This window comes from Clinocottus analis, unplaced genomic scaffold (genome assembly GCF_023055335.1).
Source record: "Clinocottus analis isolate CAN_PGR_092001 unplaced genomic scaffold, fCliAna1.0.p SCAF_4, whole genome shotgun sequence".
NCBI lineage: Eukaryota > Metazoa > Chordata > Actinopteri > Perciformes > Cottidae > Clinocottus > Clinocottus analis.
Window position 1 is genome coordinate 16512450 of NW_027176153.1, and position 24598 is coordinate 16537047.

Here is a 24598-nt window from a genome sequence, read left to right on the forward strand (position 1 = left end):
TGCCTCACCCTCTCACCTTTGACATTCATAGGCAGCCTCTAAATTCACCACCACAGTGCCAGGAGACATCCAAACCATGATATATGACCAAGGGGCGGACCCTGTATCAACAGAAATCCTTTTCATGACATCAAGCTTACAAAATAGAGGAAGAAAAAGGATGAACTAACGTTTCTGGAAAGTCTCATAACGCCTGTGGGCCCGGGGTCATGAAATATGACTGGAATTTATGATCAACAGCAGTTGTATTTTGACACTGCTTTTGCGCTGTTGTGAGGAAGTGAGTTACACTTTGTCGAACAGATTTCAGTGAGTGTACATTTATTGTTTTCTATTTGCAGTAAGGAATCAGGAAAACAAATCATCTGAATTGAAACATTTGATGTCGCTCTCTCTCTTGATAAATCTCAAACATGCACGAGCAGACTAAATCTTCATTTGTTCTTCATACTTATAGCAGTCGTTCAAGTTTGACCTGCTACACTCAGGATCTGTGCACTTTTCCTATTTCCACATTCTGCCCTTGAAAACTGTCCCAGTAAGGGTACTGGCCTCAGCAGCTTTGTCCAGTCTGTTGTACAGATATTCTTCTGCATGAGTTAGGTATTTCTGACTCAGCCTGACAGTCCATCAACACAACCAGCTGCGCCTCATGTTGTCTGTTTGGTTCCCTTATTTAACCGTGTGTGTTCATATGACTCTGATAACATATTAGCCTCTCAGTTTACATGGCATGGTTTTCAGTTTTCCAGACTGCTGTCTATTAGTAGGGTAGCTAAAACGAGAATATTTTTGACGGATTACTAAAGTCCTGTATTTACATATTTACACCAGTAGAGGGCAGCATAAGTTAACTACCAATCACCATCCAAGCTCAGCAGTGGTGTATATATAACACAATAATGAAATAGATTTGTTCTTCTTTACAGGACTTTACATAGATTTAAAATGACACAGTCAATATGTATAGACTTTCATCTAGAATTTAATGGATACGACAAAACTATCGCATTAACCGTTTAGGAATTACAACCATTTGTACAGTCCCCCACATTAATAGAAGCTAAAGAGAAATTGGACACTTGTCTTACAAATGTGTTGCTGGTGTCCTGCTCCCTCAATATTTCATGACAAATGAAGCAGATAAAAAGGTCTGGAGATGATTCAAAATGTTGAGTTTACATTTGGTAGCTGGTCCAGGGAACTCTCAGCATGAGGATCAGAGAGCTATCAATGCAAGTGAAGGTCATTAAAAGGCAAATACATGTAATATTCTTTCATTTACTTCAGATTAAATTAAAGGCAGAAAGAAGCAGCACCTAAAGGAGGCTGCAGTAAAGGCCCGGCAAAGCATCTTATGGGAAACTCAGTGTTTGGTAAAGATTTTGGGGCACAGCAAAGGATTTTCCTCAAAGTATTGAAAATGATTATTATATTCACTATTTTGTTAGTTTGTCTATTTACTTCTGAACCTTTGAAAATGTGGGGGACTTTGTAAAAAATGGCTGTAATCAGTGCTAATGCACTATGTGTGTTATATCCATTAAGATATCCATTGAAGTATATAAGTTTATATACTTCAACCACATATTGAGTGCTTTATTTAAAAATTCATTGCAGTCGTGTAAATAGGCAAAAATAGAAAAATTGTGTCACAGTAAAAATACTTATGGCCCTGACTGTCTTCTTTTTTTCCACTCACAGTTGGAGCACTTCTTGGATTTGCAAAACTCTCCAGGTGGAGTTGTCATTTTAATTAGATATGTCTAGCATTGTTGGGTTCTTCAAAACATTCTCAGACAAAAACAATCAGAAAGCTACTATAGAATAATACCAGCTTTGACTTAGTTCGCACACATACAGCGACTTCTTGGATGAAAGTTTGGTTTGTTTGACCCATCGAACCTCCAAATGCAGACTTTCTAGCTTCTTCTGTTAACTCAGGTGCAGTCTCATAATGATGCAAATGGGTTTGTGTTAGAGCTACTTGGAAGCATGGCGAAGTGTCCATGAGCAAGACACTAAATCCCCAATTGCTCCCCGGGCACTTGAGGAGGTTTCCTACTGCTTCCCGCTGCTTCCCGTTGCTTCCCGCTGCTTCCCACTGCTTCCCACAGCTTCCCGCTGTTTCCCGCTGCTCCTTTATTACTAAGCATGGGTTCAAATGCAGATAATAAATGTCACCGTATTGAATAATAAGGGATTTAAAATACCAATCTAAATACAATAAATACAAAGTGAATCAATAATGCATAAATAAATAATTATGTTAGTTTGTACTTTTGCAATAGAAAATAGAAATAGTTTTCATTTGCTACACTTTCTCTTGATTTAATCGAATTAGCTGCTGGCATATCTAATTGAACAGCTGCAAGAATGGAAAATCAATTATACGACTCAACATATAAGAAAAAATATTCTTTGAGTGAAGTAACCTTTAGCAAGTCAAGCAGATTGCAAATGAACTAATATTCATTATTCATTGAAGATATACCCCTAGTGGCCACTTAACATGTGCCCCAATACACCTGTCCATCTATGATAGAGGTCATCCTAAGAATGATCGATCTGTAGCCAATGGCAAACAGAGGGACCTAAAAGCCCAATTTCCTTCCCTCTTTCCTATCCCCGCTTCCTGTTTTCCGCCACCACCTCTGTGCTCCCATACCATGCCATCTGTTTTCCCCCCTGTGTCCTCACTTCTCTCCTCTGCCCTGTCCTCTCTCCTTCTTCTTACCTATGGATGATACAGGATCTCCGTGCTCCGATTTCCTCCTCTCATCATGACATCCATTAAAGTGGCATTGGGCCCTGGGCCCCCGTTGGCCCGACAGCACATTAGCACTCGGCCCATTGAACACCAACAAGGACCGACTCTGAATTATTGATACCAACACAACTAATGAGGAAACCCTATCTCAGCTCTTTTGCTGACACACAAACACACACATGCACACACATACATGCTCATGGAAGAACTTGCATGGATAGCTGTATTGATGATAACTATTCTTCCAGCTGCTGGTATCCCATTTTAAAAACTAATATCCTCAGCGCTCAGTCCATTTCCTGTAAACACTGTGTTTGTGCGTTTCATACGGAGCCAAAGGCTCAAATTCCTTTTCTATTTTGTGTGTTTGTCCTTTTGCTCTCTAAAATGTTTGTTCCACAAATGTGAGTCAATTACTCTCTGTGTGTAACTGCTTATTTTTATTACTGCTGCAGGTGTTAAATCTTAACAGCCACCATATGTTTCATAACTCTAGCAGTATATACTCAGTGTATTTAAACCCAGATTTACAATTTGTAAAAATGTGTGTGGCTCTACTAATGTATACTGTACATTCAATGGCTTAAATGTATGCAATGGAGCTGCTGTGCAGAGAGGTACTGGAGGTGTCAGCCTCCTTAGTATTCACTCCAACACCCTGTGACTCACAGCCTCAGCCTGAGAGCCTCAGAAAAGGGGGTGGGGGGGTTAGAGATAGAAACGAAAAAGAGAAGGAGAGAGCAGGACAAGAGGAGGCAATATGAACATCAGGCAGCATTTTCTGTAGCCCCAGGCTCACGTGTTTGTATCTGTGTGATTGCAAGTATTCCCGCCCAAGGGGATTAATTTTTTGACAGCTTTATTAAGCCTTCTCTTTAAGCGCAGAGCTTCGCAACAACGTTGTGGCTGTGTGATTTTCAAAAGTCTCTCTCTGCCTATCTTGACTCTTCACAGGCAAATCTGTAGAGAGAGAGAGAGAGAGAGAGAGAGAGAGAGAGAGAGAGAGAGAGAGAGAGAGAGAGAGAGAGAGAGAGAGAAAAAAATAGTGCTCAGACATGACAGGAGGCGCTGTGTGAGTGGTTTCCTGGTGTGGAGGAAGTGGACCTGTGACGCTCCTCCTCAGTTAGTGGCTGCATTGCTCTGGTCCACACAGTTCAGTTCAATCCTCTGCAGCCGCTGTCCTGTGTCCGACTGTCTTTGTATGTATTCCATCCTCCCGGTCGTCTCCCCTTGTCATTCCACGTTCCTTCATCCCTTTGTCAGTTGTATTTAGTTTAATCTCTGCCCCTCCTTCTTCTGCCTCCTCTGCTCTGTCGCTTTCTATTTCATCTCTCCTTTTTGCTTGCCTCCCCCACTCCACTCCCAGTCTAAATTCCATCCCTTTGACAAAAACACAGTGGTTGATAAAATGCGTAACCTTGCCCGGGCAGGTTAGGAGCTGGAAGGAGAAAAAGGGAGAAGGGCAGAGCCACAGACACAAAAGGTTAATCCTTTAACAAGTCTTCATACACATGGAGTCAAAGGACAGAGAAGGGGGGGGGGTATACGACACAATAACCAGTTTTGACAATCATGCTCTTCGTAAAGGGGAGATTTGTGAGAAGAATTTAGGAAACACAGTGGTTGAGGGAGAAGGCATTTTCAGTCAAGCTCTGTCTCTCTTTCATGACTTCCACTCTGCATGATGACAAGTGTCTGCCTGTGTTTCCATTGGTCGGGGCTGCCACCAATCAGAGCAGAGGCATGTAAGGTGCCTTTAGGTTATACCCAACCCCAAAAACAAGAAGCATAGAGAGGGAGAGAAAGCCAGAGTGTGAGAGGGAGCGTGCGTTGTACTGAGAGAGACCAAAGCAAACGCAGACTTCACAATGCGTTGAAGCCCTTCCCTCTGAAGCTGCCTGAGAGATGACATCGTTCAGAAGAAATTGCTTGTCAGCTTTTTGTTGGAGACCACTACAATTCCTCATGGCTGCTGTGGAGAAGAAGATCTTTGCTCTGTAAACTCCCCCTATGATTGGCTGTCACAATTTAGGCTCCCCCTCCTCTCTTTGACCCCCCCCACCGCCCCCCCCCCCCCCACCGCCCCCCCCCCCCCACCCCTCCCTCCCCTCCTCTCCCCATTCTCTCCCTCTCTTGGCTACTTACCCTCTACATACAGTCCTCAGGCTTACCTGAGCCACAACTGCAGAAAGGCTGGACCCCCTCCTCCACACACACACACACACACGCACACACACACACACACACACACACACACACACACACACACACACACACACACACACACACACACACCCTCGTGCTCTCTCTCTCTCTCCCGCTCTCATAATCACACTCAGCTTTTTACCTGGAGAGGGCAGGCGCAAGGGACGGCATGTGCACAGCAGCAGCAGTCTCTCTTCACATCTAGCGCTGCCCATCTGAGTTGGCTCTTTCTAGAGAGTGGAGAGGAACTCTGAAAAGAGATTTTGGAGTCTTTGTCCCTTGGTGAAAGAAGGCAAGAAGGGGGCAGTGAGGGAGCACTTGTCAACCCAGGGACACCAAAGGCAAGGCACATCATGATTTTGGGTGAGTTGTCGCTTTTTGGTGCACGGGATTTCGGAGAGGTCAATCATGTTGTTGGATCACTAATCCCTACTTAAACTTGGCCGCCAGCAGCTCTTTATTAATAGTGTGCTCTGATGGTTTCGATTCCACACAAACATCTGTCAACACTGACCGCCGGGATGAACCTTTAAATCGTGGTTAGTGCTTGTAATTACAATAATAGTGTGCCATTAATATGGCAGGTGTGAGTGATGACAGGGAAGGTCAAAGTGTTTGGAGCTGGACTATGTCTTTATGGTTTGTTTGGTCATGTGACCGGGCTACATATTCTCATGTCCTGTGAGAAGAGGTGAAGTGGTTGGTTTCATACCAACCTCCTGATAACTGATGGAATGCTAATTTAAAGACAAATTTCCTCAAGTATGTATTTTTTTTTCTCATGTATTTGTTACACAGCCGATAGTTTCTACATGACCAAACAGGTTATCACAAGTGTCATTTTTTTTAAACAAACCCATCAAAGATTCAGTCCTCAGTATAGCTTTTAGTGATCATACAGGGCTGTTCTGTTCTGAGTCAGCCGGCACTTTCTTCTTTAGTATTCTGGTCTCACAGTAGCATGTCTGAGAGAGTGGATTCTGTGTGGTCTCTCTGCTCTACATAGTCAGCCTGCACATACATACAGAGGATGGGCGCTTACCGCTGTGATGTGGCCGGTCCTGGTGGGCTGCTGTGGAAGGGCTTGTAAAAGTGCTCTAGAGACTTCTAATTTGTGTATGTCTGTGGGACATGTGAGGTTATTGTGTGTCCATTTGTGTAAAGTGTGTGTGTGTGTGTGTGTGTGTGTGTGTATGTGAGTTGCTATGTTCTTTGCCGGAGAGGCCGCTTTGTTTTAACGCATGCCTGGGCTGATTCAGGCGCAGCTCTACTCCTCTCCCGCCAGGCATGTTTTTCAAGTAGACATCTCTAATGATTATAGGGAGTCGTGTAGTCTGAGGTGGGGACATTAAGGGATATGTATTCCAGTGAGCTCAATGCTCCAAGCAAGACAGTCAAGTTCATGTCTGTGGGGATGACTGTCGGGAATGACTGTTAAAATGTTAACTCTTACTAAGTTCTTATTTTTGTGTTTTACATGGTCATTTAGTGTGTCTTTTGGTTACATTTCCACTTGTGTGCTCTGGTCAAAGGGAGCAATTACCTGACGTACTTTAACAGTAAGACACGCACTGTCTTGCAGCTCCAGTAAATGATATTTTACCCCAGCCGTACCACAGCTGTCTCTCGATAACTAACAGTAGGTAGACTTGCTTATCAAAGCAATGGTTTGGGCTTAGGGTAGTTATTACAGTGCCTCTATTTTAACTGTTTAGCACTACAGTTGTGGTATGAGTAATAAACCATGGAATGGGACTTCTGTGTGCTTCTGGAGGCAGTCGCATGAATCATGAATTCTGCCTTTGCAGAAGCATTGTTGACTGCATGTACTGCCCATATGTGTATATATATATATATATATATATATATATATATATATATATATATATATATATATATATATATATATATTTATTACAGCAGACTAAATGGTGTTCAAACAGAATACTGCACTGTAGCTCACATAGACCAAATCAGTGTGTTTTTCATTACATCATGGTCTAGCCCCCCCTCCCCTTCCTCCCCCTTTTTTGACTGCCTTAAAAAGCTTACCTGGACATCTCCTTATTAAGTTGTCACATAGATAGATATGTTCCATTATTTCTGTCTGATCATTGTGATTTTCCAGTGCCTAACGTTCAACTCCATTTGCGTTATGATGTGGCTGCTGAGCGATTTGACATTTCTGGCTTTCCTCCTCTGAAAAGGGTAATGTCATTGGAATGACCTTTACAGTTTTGACGCCGGCTGATCTGATCCTCCAATCAGCAAATTTCTTGATTCTCCTCACTGATATAAATCTGCAAGGTTGTGATAACATATCTCTGACAAATGGCAATCTATATATATATATAATTAAAACCAAATAGATAACACAATGTCATATCTATATGATGTGGGTACACTCGTGTAAGCTGTGTCTGTGTGGCTATTAGTCTTTTTCTATCCTTTGTTTTGTATGACCTTGAGCAAACAACCGTTCCCAGTGTGGCTCTGTCCTTGACGTTGTATTCACAAGTCCATGGTAACTCGCTTGGTAGGCAATCCGGGCCCCTGGCACAGGTCTTTGGCCGCTGTGATAGCGATGACAGCCCTGATGCTGATAATGGCAATGGATGTATGGTTACGCTGTAGAGTGAGCTGCGGGCAGCCAGCTTAGCTCTCTGCCTGACATGGGCTCTGCACCAAGTTAGGGGTAGGGGACTGCTGCTGATGCTGTTTGTGTATTAACATGTGTGTGTGTGTGTGTGTGTGTGTGTGTGCTATCTTGACAGAGAACATAGCCAAGCAGCCGGAGATGAATGGCTGGCTAATAGAGAACGTGATAGTCTCGTTGACGTACAGCCTCTCCATTGACTGCGTCGTCATTGTGATCAGCCACCATGTTGTCAAAGAAATCCCCCTACGCTTTCAGCGCAGTGATGCCTGGAGGGAGCCCCTGGTTTGGAATCTGCTCTTAGATAAGAAGTGTCTTCCCCATCACTGCAACCCAAAATGCTGCATGGTGACAATGTGACAAGCTTTCCTGGGACATTCCACTTTGTTCGCTTCATCTCAAAGTTTTTTTTAGGGGAGCCTCAATCAGAATCAGTTCATGTTTGGATGTTGTTCGTCTCATCTGTCCTGTCTGTTTGAGTCCGAGCTGACCTCCTGAGTGCAGGCCCATGCAGTCTATCCGTCTCTTTGTCTTTGTGTTTGTGTGCCCACTCCGGCCTCATCTGTCTTCATAAAATCTGTCTCATGTTGACCTGTCTGCATAGCTATTGCTCATTCCATTCAGCGAGCTCTCCAGCCCCCTCCCTCATACAGCCTGCACATACTCACCTGGTTACACAGGCGAATGAGGCTTTGAACACATCAGCAGTTTCCACCCATTTTCCCCATGACCGCTTTGCTCTCTTTGTTTAGGTCAAAGTGACACAGTAATTGTTATTTCTTAATGAGCCAGATATTTGGTATGCATGGTACACTTTGTTTCGTTCGGCTTTGTTTGATTATCCAAGATATAACTGGGATGCTTTTGTGCAGCGAAAACCCGATAATTCTGCAGTTAAACATGCTGAACAAACTATGCATGGCTACTGCTTAATGCTTTGGCGACTCTGAGATATAAACATGCATATGTGATTAGCACCTGTGAAGGCTGAATCTCACTAAATCAATCTGCAAACTCACAGCTAAATTGTTTTAGCTGAGGGATGGCTGAGACCCAGTGCTGTGTGATGGTGAGAAAGTTCACTGCACTTGACCCAGTTCACCTTTCAATAACTCCTCTACGTGGCACGGCAATCATCGAGGAAGACATATTCCCATAATTGTAATTAGTCTAGAAGACATACTTCGGGAGTGGCCTAGGATGCAAGATTAATGTGACACTCATTGAAGGGGAGAATCTATACTATGTGTGAAGTGAATGTGTGTGTGTGTGTGTGTGTGTGTGTGTGTGTGTGTGTGTGTGTGTGTGTGTGTGTGTGTGTGTGTGTGTGTGTGTGTGTGTGTGCGTGTGTGTTTGTAGGTGTGTGTGTGTAGGTGTGTGTATCTGTCTGAGAAAGAAGATGATGCAGGTCTATGTATGTGAAGTTTTTTTTTCTTTTTCCTCCAAGTATTGCTCTCCCCTGGTTTGCGGAGTGGACTCCTCAGTCAAAGAGCCACTATAACAGGTCTCTTCCCCTCCCTCAGTTGCTCTTCTATACTGCTCCATTTGTTTATGCTGGAGTGACTGTGTGTCAGCAGGTTGTCAATATCATCGGTAAGAGACTCTAATGAATAGGGCTGTTATTGGACTGGTAGGAAGGCAACCTATTGTGTCTTTGAGTGCGTCTCTGTATGTGTGTGGCCCATAAGTATGTGTAACACTGCAGAGCAGAGGGAGGTGGATGTGTCTGTTCTGCTCTGACTCCCACTGCTTCATTGGCCTCACTGCAGTGCCCTCTCTGTCAAAGACCATTCACTAAATAGTAAAAAGCTAGAATGGTGCAAGAGCACGCATGGTTTAATTAAGTGAATTACACTGATGAGGTCTTTACTTCTTTTTACCACACACTGAATGCGTACATGATACTTGCATACACTCGGATAAAACGCGCAGTTTATGCGACACACACCAGTGCCGGCACCTGCCGGCACCAACAGTCTACTGCTGTTGCTCCGTGAAGCAAAGAAATCCACCTGTCTGTGATTATGGTGTCACGTTAGTGCATTCACGAAGGCAGCCCGGCTGAAAACTTACTGGGGATCTCGAGGCTACAAGACACCTGGGAGATAAAGCCTGGAAAATGTTTTGTATGCTTCAACAGTCACTTTGATCACAAAGTGGAAAGATGGTGTTTCACATTGCAGCTCTCTAGTGCCATTATATGCTTTTCTTTGCCTTTGCATTACTTACACTCTGCAGTTATATTATGATATTTCTTATTGATATCTTGAGAATCATTTGCCTTTTATTTTGTTAATGTTTGGTGACATGTTGTTCCTCAGGGCTTCCCATGCACTTAGATCTTGAGAACTAATGACTTTATTTCCTATATGTCCTTCCGTGAAGGTGCTCTTTGCCCACACAGTGTCAGATTACCTCGTGACAAAAAGTTGTCAGTCTAAAAGTCTGGCTCTATTATTCAAAGCTTGCATTATACTCAAGTGTGCATAACCTTCTTTTTTTCTTGTCATTAAACAGAAATATATTTTAGAGTGCAGTGACATAACTGTGACATAAATGATACTGAAATATGACTGAAATACTGACATAAAAGATATATTACCAGATACCAACAATGCATGAGTGGAGGTGAACTGAACAAGTCAGCTCTGCTTCAAAGCGCTCAACCACTTTTCGGTACACTGTCATTTTGTCCAGTCACATTTTAACATTTTGTAGTATTGAATTAAAAAATCTGCTGCTGCTGGACTTGAAATGGCAAAGTGGTATACTATACCATATGTCAGATTCTTGAAATAAGAGGTACATGTCAATGTCATATACAGCCCTTGTGATTTCTCTTGTCTGCTCATCAAATTTTTAAAATCCAAACTGTTTCATTGATCAATTATCTTGATCATTTAGTAACAGCAGTTGAAGGGGCATGAATCTCAATTTCCCGAACAGCAGCAGAGCAGAAAAAGGTTGAGCAAAGCTAACGTTTGGCGTCGATAGATGTTGCATTAATCATGCGTGCTCTATTTCTGTGTGCTCAGAAGAGAAGAGGGGTAAAAGAGGAGGGGGAAGAGGGGAAGAGAGCGAGAGAGAGAGGCAGACAGATAAAATGGAGTCAAAAGTGTCCTCATGAAAGAAAATTAGCTCCATCCAGCTCTGGGAGGAAGAGGAAATTCCTCTGAGTGCTGTTGAGATATAGGTTTCACACGAAGACCAAAGAAAAATCAATTCTCCTTGAGATGCAGCAAGGTCAATTCATAGGGGCATGGCTAAGAAGGAGGAGGAGGAGGAGGAAGTTGATGAAGCAACCAAAGAATAGGAGAGGAGAGCGGGATTGAACGAGAAGTGTAGGAAGAGAGAGAGACTCAAGGGAACACTGAAGGGATGAAGGCAGAGAGGAAACGAGGAAATGAGCAAACAGAGTGACGATCTTTCGGTTAAAGATGGCCACCGGGGTGGAATAGATGCTTCCGTCCATCAGCAATGCATTGAGCTGTAGTCTCTCTGTATCATCTGACTCATGCAAAGAGGAAATGTGAGCGGTATATCTGGCACACTCTTGGGAAAGTCACAGCCGGAACCTACTTATTGCCACAAGGACATCTCCTCACTCTGTGACCTCATCCATCCAAACAGCTCTCACCTTACTACCACAGGGTTGCCGGCGCACAGACTGAATGAGTAGTACTAGCGTTTGCTTCCAAGAAGCCTTGAGCTAGATTTAATCCTTAACGTTACATGAACAGCTCAAAATAGCCTAAATCTCTATCTCTAACGCCTTCCCTCTGCCAACTAAATCGGTCCCAATGTGATGGTGTGTATCGTGGATGAATGGATGAAGACAAGCTCGGTGATATAACGGTGGCAGCAGCTTGAGCTCAGACCTGCCCTCTGGGGCATCTTTCCCCCTCACAGCAACTGCATGCAGCTAGCAAGCGGGGTTTAGGGAAACCTCGCTAGCAGGTAGTCAGGATCTCATGGCGCAGGGCTTAGTGCAGGCGTCTGGTATGCACACCTGTCCACACACAAGTTCTTCCCTGAACAAGCGCCACTACCCCTAAGAGAGAAAAAAGAGAGAGCGAGAAACAGGAGATGGGGCTCTGCTAGGACCTGCACCACAGCTCCCTGCACCTGCCTGGGGGTGGTGGGGGAGGAGAATAGGAGGATCAAGAGGGTGAGGTGCCAGAGGTGTGGATTAGCAGGCTGTAAGGGACACACAGGTAATGTGGTATCTGAGCTCATCCATTAACTGTATGTTGCTATGTTTGTATCTTGTTGCTGTCACATGTTGTATTTTGGGCTCTTGGTTTCCTTCAAGGTCAGTTCTTATGCACTGTTAGTGAAGCGATTTGTATGCTTGTGGAATCTGACAATCCAAGTGTGGAGGTTGTAGCCTGGACTGACTTTTTAAACCCCCGCTGTCAGTGTCTCCTCGTGCAGCAGCAGTCAATACAATACACGGATGTATAAACTCCTGCTTCAACGCAGCTCTCAGCTAACAGTGGAACTCTGACAATAGCTGGTAATGTGGTTCAAAAGAGCACGGATGAAATGTAACAAATCAGAGGCAGAGAAGATGGATGGAAATAAGCATTTCCATAAAATGAGCACAGTTGGTATCTGTGCAATTGGTCCATTGAGACAGTAAAAACAACGTAAACAGAAGTGACTTCACATCTGAATTATGTCAGTTAATATTTGGGCTCGTAATGGGATTGGTTATTACAGTAGCATCAGGAGTATGACAGCACGTCACAGCGCGGCAGTAACCATATACAATGGAACAGCAGTGCCTCTCCCTCCATCCTAAATTTTCTCATTTGTGCCAGTGATGGCTTGCGTAAATGTGAGAGATTGTATTTACAGTCGCACTGAAGATGGTTTTTGTGTCTGGCTGGGCCAATAATCACCAGCCAACCACCGCCACAAATCTTCATTAGAGGATTAGCCGGCAGGGAGACAGCTTGTGTTCTTTTGCTTTTATTGGTGGCCCGGCGTCCAGTCCTTTCAGCCTCGGCTTCTCCCCTTCATGTCTCCTCTGCTTAAACGGGAACATAGCTGCATGCTCACTTGAGAATCACACACTCACACCCCATGCACACATACATGCACGTTGTGTCTCAATCCTCACCCTCCTTTTTTCTTTCTCATTCAATCTCTGTCTGTCTTTCTCTCACATATGCTCGAACCCACATGTACCTCATGCTCAAACATCCTGTCAGTCTTTTCCCTCGAGGTGTATCCGCTGCCCGGTGGGCACTCATACTCAAGACAGAACATATTAAGGTCACAGCGGGAAAATCAAGCTAGCAAAGAACAACGGGATCTGCGAAGTGAATCTGTGTGTATGTGCGTGCCTGGATTGTTTTGTCTCTTCTGACCTCTAAACAGTGGCATGACTCCAGAGAGAGCTGTTGTCAAATGGCTCCGGTCCCACTCCAAGAAAAAGTGACCCTCATTGCACCATTTTGCAGGATAAAAGGTGACATTCCCTCCCTTTGAATTCGGGCTAAAAACCAGAGGGAAGAATGCTCTTTTGATGGCTCTTTCATATCACATGATGAAGACTATGGGATTAGATTCCCTCTTGTGTCTGCTGGGAGTGTTGTTGGCCCATCAAGCCTGCTCTGATGTCTGAAGGTTTCATTCTTTTCATAGACTTTAGTGGTTAGCATATGGCACCCAGCAGCCACATACACTGAAATGGAGATCCTTCCACATGCCCCACAATAGATATATAGAAATATAGATGTATATATTGACAAACCAATAGATATAAAGATAATTATATTTGTACATTTCCTGTTGCTGTGCCTCTTTTGCTCCTTTCTACCCTTCTACATTTCATCACTTGTCTACGTTATCATACTGGCTGGTCCCGGTGGGGTCTAGAAGTTCCACAGGGTTCGTCTCTGTCTAGCCCTCAGACCTCCCCTCAAGGGCAATATCGTATTCTGCCTGACTGTGCTCGCCTGTGTAATCCATAGCTGCAGGGAGGGTGACCTTCACAGCAGGCAGCCTGACAGCAGGCTGCGACACACAGGCACTCAGGGAAAAGGACAGGTCGGGCAAAAAGGGTGCTAGGGGCAGGACACGACAGTTCTTAGATAATTACCCTTTCATATTACGCTCTCTGCATGTGGTTGCTTGCTCTCTTTCAACAGCTACAGTATAATGAATATTAAAGTATTCGTTTCGAAAAGACTGTGTCTTGCTTTCAAGATCAAAGGGAACATCTGCATCCTATTAATGTCTTAATAGTGGATTTAATTTTGTTATATAGTGTCATTATGACAAGCATACATTTAACTTGTGTTAAAAGTGTTTAATATCATTAATTTTGTTAGTGCCACAATTTGTAATGATCTAGTTTTATTTGTCACCAACCGCTGTTAAGCAGCGTCCTGCAAAAGAGCAATTTATCACTGCACGTTTGCTGTGCATCCAGTCCACTTGCTGACCGAGTAAAGGCAAAGTCGGAAAAAGTTATTGACACTTATGTGATGAGATGACGCAGCCAAATATGTCCCTGCTCATGAATGATGCATCCTCCGGCCCTGATGGAGAAAGAGAGCAAAGCTGGAAGACAGCTGGGGTGCTGTGTGTGCATGGTGCAGAACAAGGTGAGACTCTTTATGGTGGAGCCCAGCTCTTGCTCACTCTCTCTCTCTTTGCCCCTTTTCCTTTCTCTTACCGTCTCACGCATGAAAATACACAGAATCAGGAGTTTTCAGAGCTGTTACTCTCTACAAGTCTCCCCTGAGCCTGTGTAGCCTTTGGAAATGGTTTCCTCTAATGTTCTGTCTTTCTCTCTCCACTTCTTCTCTATTAACTCTATGATCCTTTGAATCCCTCTTCCTTTCTCCCTCTCTATTTCCCCCCCTCTCTTTTAGCATCTCCTCACAGGGCCCCCTCTATTTTCGTCAGAAACAATCACTGTATTTTCCGATTCACTGCCCTGCGCTGCCGCAGTCTGAGACTCTGGTAGCAGGACGGAGGGAGAAGGAGGGAGATGAGAGTATAGGGGGTGGGCGTTGGACACGTGCAGCACGCAGGGCAGAAACAGGAAGGGCTACATGATGGTTTGTTGTCGTCGTCACTGTAGCGTCACATCTGTCTGTCCTTTTCGCAGCAGTGGAGCAGCGGCTAACGCACACTGTCGGGCATCACGAAGGCTTTCCAGCACAGTGTCAGTGCTCTGTCCACATGCGCAGGGACATGTACCAGCATGCAAACTGAATAATGCAACGTCATGGCTTAGAGTTCCGGCCACAGTGCCTTTGGTTATTTGGCTACATGTGCCACACGTTAAAAATAAGAACATCGAGAGTAAGGCTAAAGATATAAACAAACCAATATTTAACTTTGAATTCATGGCTGTACACAGACTTGGTCACATCTAGACTCCAATACCGTTGCAGCCTTTGATATGGTGTGAGTGTGACATTTAAGCACAGTACACATTTTCTAAATCCTAGCAACTGGGCCAAAAACGGGGAGGGAAATGGAAATGCTTGTCTCCTGCGGCTGTTTGTTTCACTGCATATACAAGCCAGTCTTCCAGTTCGCCCTCTTTGTCCTCTTCTTTGAACACTTTCACCAACATATAAACATACATGACACCATTGCTTTAGGGGCTGCATCAATATTCATTGAGTCTGAAACTCTGACATGTTCCATTTGCTTCGTCCGAGACTAGACAAGAGAAGGCTTGGAGAATAATTGCTGGTGATAAACTCACACGCAGCTACATTGATTTGGATAGAGCATTTGTGTAAGGGAAAGTAACAGTGATAGATCTCAACACTTTAACAACGGACCCAGCAAGCATTTGAATAAAACATTGTGCATGGAAACAACATCGTTGGGGAAAGCCATTAAGTCTCAGATTAATAGCAAGTGGCTAATGCAGTCAGTCGGTGTGTGTAAAACTGAGTAGCTCTGCACCAATCACACAAGCACATCAATCTGACTAACAGTGTGTGTCAACATGCTCCATGATTACCATGCTAATCCCACAGAAACAGACGGGAGACCACAGGAGATCATTACAATCAGGTGAGGGGACTTGACTTTAATCTCAACTCAAATGTAGAATTCATTCTCTCAGACACATTAATATTCTCCATTTTACGGGCCACTGGTAAAAGGATGTTTTAGACAATTCGCAGGATGTAAACGTGTGCTGAAACTCCGGACGTGCTTTGCTATCGCAAGTACGCAAATGCATGCAAACAATGTATCTCTGCAGTTGCTATTCAGGCACCAATTTTATAGCACTTCAGCGCTAATGTCATGTAAATGTGTTGTGAGTGTTGGAGATTTCATGGTGTGTTAGCGGAGGAGGGGGCGCCTGCGGGGTGGAGAGGAGGACTATGGGCTGTGCGCATGTGTGTTTGAATGCACATAGTATTTGATGCTGATACGATATGACACTTACAATGGAAACAATTCTACATCCGTGTTAAAGAGAAAAGATAGATGTATGAAAGGGAGATGCGGATTAACCTAAAGATGTTTTCATGAATCTAATCGCTCTTTTGTGCCCATGCTCCTTTGCATTCTTCTTGTGTATTGATACTAATATTGATATTGACTTGATAGTCCTCCAGTTTTTGGCGCCAAAGTTAACTAGGGAAGGAATGTGATGTGTTAAGGTTTACTTCTGGTATTTGGTTTAGTTTGTTTTTATGCTGCCATAAAATAAAATGATCCACTTCTGTTTCATACTTTGTTAAATCCATTATGCACTTTATGGGAGTGGCGTTACTATGTTTGTCTTTCTCTGTCTCGTTTCAGTCAGCTCACCAAGACACATTTCAGTCAATCACGTTGATATGTAAATAAAGTATTGAATTGAATCTAAATCACTTAAATGTCAAATATTCATATAAAACAAACAACACACACCATGAACACTGCAAACAACACATACAATTAACAAGTTATGCATACAATTGAAGCATGACACAGGATAAAAACACGTAAAGTCAACGTATATTTCAATAGTGGTCCTGCATTGTTGATGATTTGTATTATCTCTGCCATGATGAAAAACATATGAGGGTCATATGGTTGTCATTCTAAATTATGACTGTCTGACTAAATACTGATACCTTTTCTTCTTGCGTTGACTTCTTTTTCTTTGTGGATTACCCTTTTTTTGGAGTACTCTTCTGGCTTTACTGCATATGAAACTGATTGACCACTTAGCCTCTGCACAACGGAATTACACTTTTCATATTTATTGTCCAACGGTGCTCTGGCTCTGATTTCAAACACCAACGAGAAACAAAATATTGTTTTAGTTTATCAACTGAGCTGAATGTGTGCCTGATTTAAACAATACATACACATAGCAGGACCTGGCATAAAAAACAATATTCTGAAGAAAAGTATCTGCGAAGACTTTTAAGGTGTGTGTCTACATAAAGTACATTCCTATTGAAATGCATCTGTGATAGCCTGGATTAATTATGACATTATTAAGTCTGTCCAGTCTATACTTAACATATTGTAACATATTGTGCTTTGTGCATTGCGTTTTCTGATGTGGAAGCCCTATTGCCCACACTTGTTGCTGCGCTATATTGCTTTTCATTCAAAGGATATCTGGAAGAGTGAACTTCCTTTTTGCAGTGTTGGGCAGATTTGGGATGTGAGTACTTCTATGTTCTATCTTTCATTGTCACGAAAATGTGCTGCCGCTGCACATCACACACACACACACACACACACACACACACACACACACACACTCTCTCTCTCTCTCTCCATGGTACCATTGGGCTGTCGAGCAATATTAATACACAGGGCTGACAATGCTGTGGGACTGCATGCATGTAACACTGTCACAGTGGAGCAGAGGAGGACAGAGGGGGAGGGGGGCTAATTTAGGATGTGGAGTTAGGATAACCATCTTTTCTGCAGCTCTCCTCCACCACACTGTTTGTTCAATTACCATTTACTGCAGAGAAAGAGAGAGAGAGAGAGAGAGAGGGACACAAAAAAGAGAGGAAGATAAAGAGAATAGGAACAGAGTAAGAGAAGAGTAAAGGCGATGGAGGGGGTGCTCAGTGATGCAGGGAGGAAGAAATAGATGTGAAAGAGTTGGAGAACGATGTGAAAGAAAAAGCTAAAACATCATGTACACAGAGGTGGTGAGGGGAGAGAGCATGGCATGAGATGAGCAGAGTTGACAAGAAGAGCAAAATCACGCTGTCACATGAAGGTGTCAGGTACAGTGTCACGTTGTTATAAAACAGCGGCATATCCAGAATCTCTCATGCACTTTACTTGGGCCGGCACATTCATATCATATATAAAAAGTGTGCAACATATTTTCCTTGTATAACGGCTTCTGTACATGAAGGGTTTCTGTTATGAAACATTACCACTGTTGTCACTTTGATAAGTAGCTCGGGCTGTAAGTACAGCTTTAAAGAAAACAAACATATTCAAACAGACTATTCCCAGCTCTCTGCATGGGGTCCCATCCGTACCAAATTGAGATATACAGAGATAGCTTGGTTCCTTTACCACCCCCCCTTTTAAAAAGAGAAAATCCTAATCCCTCCCTCACTATCTTTCCTCAACTCCCTCCTCCCTCCTTCTTCAACAGCCTCTCTCTCTCTCTCTCTCTCTCTCTCTCTCTCTCTCTCTCTCTCTCTCTCTCTCTCTCTCTCTCTCTCTCTCTGGCTCTGGCTCTGGCTCCAGTATACCGAGCAATTACAGAGATGATATCCACTGTCAGTCAGCAGCTCACGGATGAAGCTGGGCCTCTTTTAACATGCTAATGGAACGCCAGATTCAATCAGGCCTTTGTACGGCAGAGGGGAGGGCAGCGCTGCTCATTAAAAAATAAATCATAATAACAATGAGGCCCGGGCTGCACCTAAGCCAGAGTATTGAACTCTTTCTCTTTACCATTTCTGGAAACACTCCTTGTCCACCGTTTCTCTTTTCTACCCCGTCCTCCATCTTCTCTCCGGTCTTTGGAAAAACCAAGCCACCAAATATTGGTGCTGCTGGTGTTAATGATAGTGAGTAGGAGGAGGAAAAGGAGGAAGAGGATGGGGAGGAGGAGGAGGAGGAGGAGGAGGAGGAGGAGAACTGGCAGGGTGCATGAGGGTACAGGCTCCCTGAATCATCTGACAAACAAAAATAGATTATTTCAACTCAGCACTCTCTCCTATTCACCTTTCACAATCTTTCTCCATCCGTTTCAGTGTCCAATGAGCCTCCTCCATACAGACGTACACATTAAACACTAATTTGTATTCGTTCAGTTCTCCATTCAGAGCACAAGGTCATCTACAGGGTTATAAGGGCATAACCCCGATGCATGCCTGCATACAAAATATAAGATTTACCGGCAAGAACTGTTATTTGTCCTCCTACTGAAAGGCACTTACCTGCTGTAGTTACTGTGTGTTTGCAAACACTTAATCAGAGGGCACAGGATTCAATGATAGCTATGTGCTCAGGGTGAAAAGAAGAGTTAGACATTTTTGGAAATTAGATTTATTTGCTTTTCAGCTGAGAGTTAGTTGAGGCAGTTGATACCGTTTTCATATCGGTTTAGTTTAAAATGCGACAGCCAGTTAGTGCAGCTTAGCTAGCCCGGCTAGCAAAGCTAACACATTATATTTGGTTTGTTTAATCAATAAAAAAAAATCGTCCGCACCAGTGAGTTGCTGGAGTCGGTGCTGGTTGCCTGGCAACAGTTCAGAGACAAGATATAATCATATAATTAAAACTTGGAAAATGGCAAATTACTGAAATTGAAGTAGCAAGATATAGCCTAACATGTTTATTAATAAGTTTCACAGAGCTGATTTTGTTACCATTTGACGAAGCAAAGTTTCCCCATTGTTCAGTCTTTGTGCTAAGCTAACCCGCTCTGACCGGAACCCTGTGTTCATGACACAAAGGGGGTTTCATTTTCTCGTCCAACTCTCAACCACAAAGCAAAAAAAAGAGTATATTTTACAAAGTAACCAACTATTGCTTTACTTCAGTGGTTTGATGTTTCACTTCCATGAAGTTGGGGGACTCAAAAGAGACTTAGCCAAAGAAGACATTGCGCAGGCTGAGTAGCCCTTGTGACAACTTAACTTATTTTGATGCATGCATTCTGTGGAATTGCCCTCTAACTCCCTGTGAAGTTATGCGATCCATGACCCTCCGGCTGTGGACAAGTGTTGCGTATCGCCAGGTGTGCCTGTTGTAGGTTATGAGTGTGAACATCACATGAATATCAGTGTGAGGTTCGGCCATGGCAGAGAACATTCGCTTCAGCTGTGTTTTGCTTCCCAGGGACGAACCTCTGATGTAATTCAGCTGTCACATTTAACAAGCATATTGCACCACGTTTGTCTGATATCCTCATTACTCTCATTACCATGCTGCTTTGGAGAGCTTTTCAAAAGCCCAGAGCTCCTTTCATCCACGGTGCGCTTTGTTCAAGATCTCTCTATGGCGGTGTGACTCATAGATGCTCTCTTCCTTTTTTATTCATCATGTATCAACACTGGAGAATGCAAGTTTGTGTATTTGTATGTGTGTGCGCGTGTGTGAGTTCATGTCCACGTGTCTTTAGACCACGACTTTATTGCAGCCAAGATCAACCAGAGCTCACTGAATAATGCATCACTTGCGATCATGGAAAAATATGCTGAATACGCTTCAGCTGAACTTGAAGGTGGGCGGAGGTATGAAATAGCATAAAGCTTGCTCTTGACTTAGCTTCTATGTACGAGACAACAGGGGAAAAACACTGCTCTCTACTTTGACAAATGAGCTTAGGTCTGGTTCAAGGAGGTTTCCCTTTTTCATTTAATGAGCTACGCCAGGGGAATTAGCATCTATGGGTGGAAATCGGTGTGTGTGTGTGTGTGTTCCATTTACAAACTCTCGATTACAATATGTCGACGCACAATCTCGACACACACAGCGTTTTACATTTCAGATATTGTTTTAACCTTTAAACATTGGCGGTGGCTCGCCCTGATTCTCGGAGTGCGCACACCTCTCCAGCTGCCAGAGGTTCTTTGCAGGGGGAGGTGATGGATGCTGATTTAAGCAAAAGTGTCATTTGTGGTCACACCAATGACAAGTGACATTACAGAAGAGACCCCCAAGCACTTACAGAGATTGGGCTATGGTTGGATTGCCTAAGGATGAACAGAGAGCATCATGTTAGAGGACATGCTCGTTTGTCGGGTTACTCCATATTCATAGACACACTGCATCACTGAAATGAAAGCAGTGGTCGTCAACCACATAAAGTCTCCTCCCCCACTCTATTAGGCTGATGGCATATTGCCCTCTAACCTCCTTGGAGAATGGAAGTCAATGAAATGGACTGCCAAACACTGGGCATGGGGATACATTGTGGTTTCTGTTCTTCAAAGAGCACATATATTATTTTCCTACAGCCCCTAAACCCCCGTTTACCAAGCCCTCATGTTTGCCTCCTTTTCTCTCGAGCGGATGGGCGGCGGGGGGGGGGGTCTAATCACAGAGATAATCTGGAGCCTTTGTTGTCATTCCCCGAAGTGCATTTGGGTTGATCCACCAGATTGTGAATAAGTGATAGAATTCCATACCTGAGGGCGCAGGTTTCTGGGAGGAGCATGGGAATAAGGTTGCTGGCTATTGTTTCACCTGGGTGTGACCGCCGCCTTGAACAAGAGAAGAAGAGTGGAGATGGAAGAGAAATGTGGGTTTGGGAGGGAGCTGGGTGGCAGGGAGTGGATTGGAAGAGGCTGCAGAGAGGAAAACGCTGGACATCAGAGGACAGGTGGAGAGAAGCAGAAAGGGTATGCTCTGCTGTTTTGCCTTCTCATGCAAAAAATGTCACCTTGTCCTTTTTCTTTTCCTCTCTCGCTCTTTCTGGTTTTCTCCCTCCATCTCTTTGTTCCTCTGTTCCCCGCTGCAGTGCTATGATATATAGACAGCATTTTCCCTCCTCTTTCTTCCCGTGCCATAAGTCTAATGTCCCTCCGCTGCAGCGGATCACTGTCTTTCAACAGATACACCAAAGCAAAGCTTCGGTTCCTCCTCGTCCAACAGTCTATCCATCACTGACTCAGACATCGCCTACAGCCAGAAAACATTCAGACACATATCCACTGGACAGTTCTGTGATCATCTTACACACCTGACTGGCCCTCGGCCAAGGCAGGAGCATCCATTACAAAAAGGAAAATACATGAAAAGATGGAAACCTGAGAAAGAAAGAAGACAGACGGCCGGGAATTTAAAAGAAGACAAAGGAGAAGGAGTTATTTCACCCATACAATGTGTGAACATACATGTTTTTTGTTTGTGTGTAGCCGCTACCTCAATGCTCCCGAGGTTGTCATAAGTGTGGAAACTAAAAATAATTACAATCCACTAAAAAAAATGTGCATATCAAATACTTCACACCTGTGAATTAGTCCTTTGCTAAGGATGGCAGCTTATATTGTCGGCTTAATGTCAAAGCAGTATTCCAACAGTGAGTCACAGCAAAAGTCAATCAAATGTCCATAGAAACATCTCATGTCACTCGGCACCACAGCAGGATGCATTTTCCTGCCTCCTGCTGCTGCAGTCATGTAGGAAAAAGATAGCTACAATCTTTTTAGTTACCAGACAGTGAGTATTTAAAAGAGAGTCATCTATTTTTAATGCACTATTTCTTTAAAGGCCCAGGTTTATATTAAATGTAAGGTTATATCAAATAGGGATAGGTTAGAGAATGACTGCCAGTGCCCACACAGGGGTGTATGTTTGTGCATATTTGTGTGTTTGCTTTATGCTCTCATTGTGACCCTCTCTGTGTGAACACTGTAGCAGCGTTGTATGCCTTGTCTCCACAGTCGGACTGTGTTGAGTTGCGCTGTTCTGTGTGTTCCCATCATCCCTGGCTGTCTCCTCCCATTAGCCCTGACAGCTATTTGTCTGTCATTACTGACCTCAAAACAGCACTAACACTCTCCGTCACCACACACACACACACACACACACACACACACACACACACACACGCACACACACACGCACACATACACACACACACACACACACACACACACACACACACACACACACACACACCTACGCTCGCAAACACATACACAGACTGTGCAAAATCATGTTGTGCCTGTGCTGATGCTCAAACTTAATTATATGGCACAGTTTCATCAGGTTATGTGCTTTAGAGATAAATATCACATTGGAATGTAATGAGATCAGGCCAATTCAGACATATTTCATTAAGTCCATTAATCCTCTCCTGAATGGGCTGGTGCAAGTTGGAACAAGATGCCCAACACACGACTACTCTACCAAAGTATCATCATCATCAGAGCTGCCATTGATTTAAGGTGGACCAGGAGATCAGTCCTGTCAGAGGGAATATAGCTGTCTCATTTTACCAGCCCACATGTACTCCCCTTGGATGGATAGATAATACTGACCCAGTGTTAAAAAGGAAGGTGAAAATATTGAGCCAGGATTTGGCTTCGCAAAGCTGATCACAGCGCTGCAACATTTCTCCAGCATGAATCAGGGAGGTCACAAAGAGAAATCACTTCACTAGATCCGTGTGCATGTATGTGCATGTCTCTGCGTTTGTGTGTTCTACCAGCACACAGTCCATAACCACACAAAGTAACAAAAGCCAACAGCCTCCAAAAGTTCAGTTGCTGCCAGACGAGGAGCCAGCAGGAGATTTATCTGAAGGATTAAAGGGGTGTGCATCTGCTTCTGTAGCTCAAACACGTGCAGTGGCCCTAGTTTGTATTCTGGACACTGTCTATTGTGGAGTATAGATGGTTGACAGGCAAGGTATGCGTTGGCATTACAGGCAGGCTGTCTTCACTCTCATTCCATCCCATTATTTTAGCATCATACCTCATCCCTTAGCTCCCATCTTTCTTCTCTCTGTCTCTCTTGAAATCCCCAGTCAGTTCCTCTGTGTCTACCAAAGAGACCGACTAACAATTAAATTGTCCCAGCCTTGGTTTAGTTACTTAGAAGAGATCAAGTTAGGATCTTTTGGGGGGCTTTTTGGGGCCTATCACTGTCATATTATCTGACTAGGGTGTCATTACTACCTCACCCACTCTGTCATTATCCACAATACTCCCCTTTTGGAATATATGGAAGGTTTACCCTGTCTTATCTGTGTAGCGTGTATATGAAGCGCTGGTGCATGCGGTGATGGTTATTAAATGTAATATCTTTTGGAAGAAAGGCTGTTCTTGAAATGGAGTTGTCTGGAATTAAGTTCTCTGATCAGATCGCAAAAGATTGATTTTTTTGGTGTGTGTGTGTGTGTGTGTAGGTGTGTGTGTTTGTGTGTGTGTGTGTGTGTGTGTGTGTGTGTGCGATGTGCAATGATGGGGATAATGAACCCATACTTTGGTTTTTCTTTTACCTAAAATTGTAAACTATGTGTGTGATTTGATCATTGATTGGAAGCTTTTTTTTAAATTTATTTTTTTAACTTTGTTTGAACTTTTTGTTGTTGCTGCTTCAAATCCCAGCCACACTCTGCAGTCTGTACTTTACTTACCTTACAGTATAATACAATTAGTAAAATTGCTGTTCTCCAAATTGGTACCTACCTGTTGTACCTACAATTAGAGGGGAAAGTTTAACCCCCTGCTACTGATGCAGAAACATGCACACAGACATAAACATGTTGCCTGTGTACTAAGGCTAAAACATGTCATTCAGAAACTGACACAGCACTGTACAGTAAAGGATTATTTGTGTGAGTGTGTGTGTTCATACATCTCATCGCAGTGCATATTTGGATCAAGGACCGAGACATGTTCTGACTAATACCTAGCACGGTGCCGAAGTCTTGAGCAGTGACTGGTGTATTACTTATAACCTGTTTACAATGCCTGGCATACACACAGGCACTCACACACATACCTTACATGCAACATGAATGCAGACCGAGAAGCCAACTG

General features: G+C 43.6%; 1 protein-coding gene across 1 annotated transcript in view; it reads left to right on the plus strand.

Annotated features, from left to right (window-relative positions):
* The first annotated feature begins 4909 nt into the window (after positions 1 to 4909).
* Positions 4910 to 24598, plus strand: part of znf385a (zinc finger protein 385A) — a 50266-nt gene continuing 30577 nt past the window's right edge. Inside the window, exon 1 of the mRNA XM_068598201.1 lies at positions 4910 to 5338. Coding sequence (XP_068454302.1) covers positions 5329 to 5338 — 10 coding nt within the window. The 5' untranslated portion in view covers positions 4910 to 5328. The remainder of the gene's footprint in view (positions 5339 to 24598) is intronic.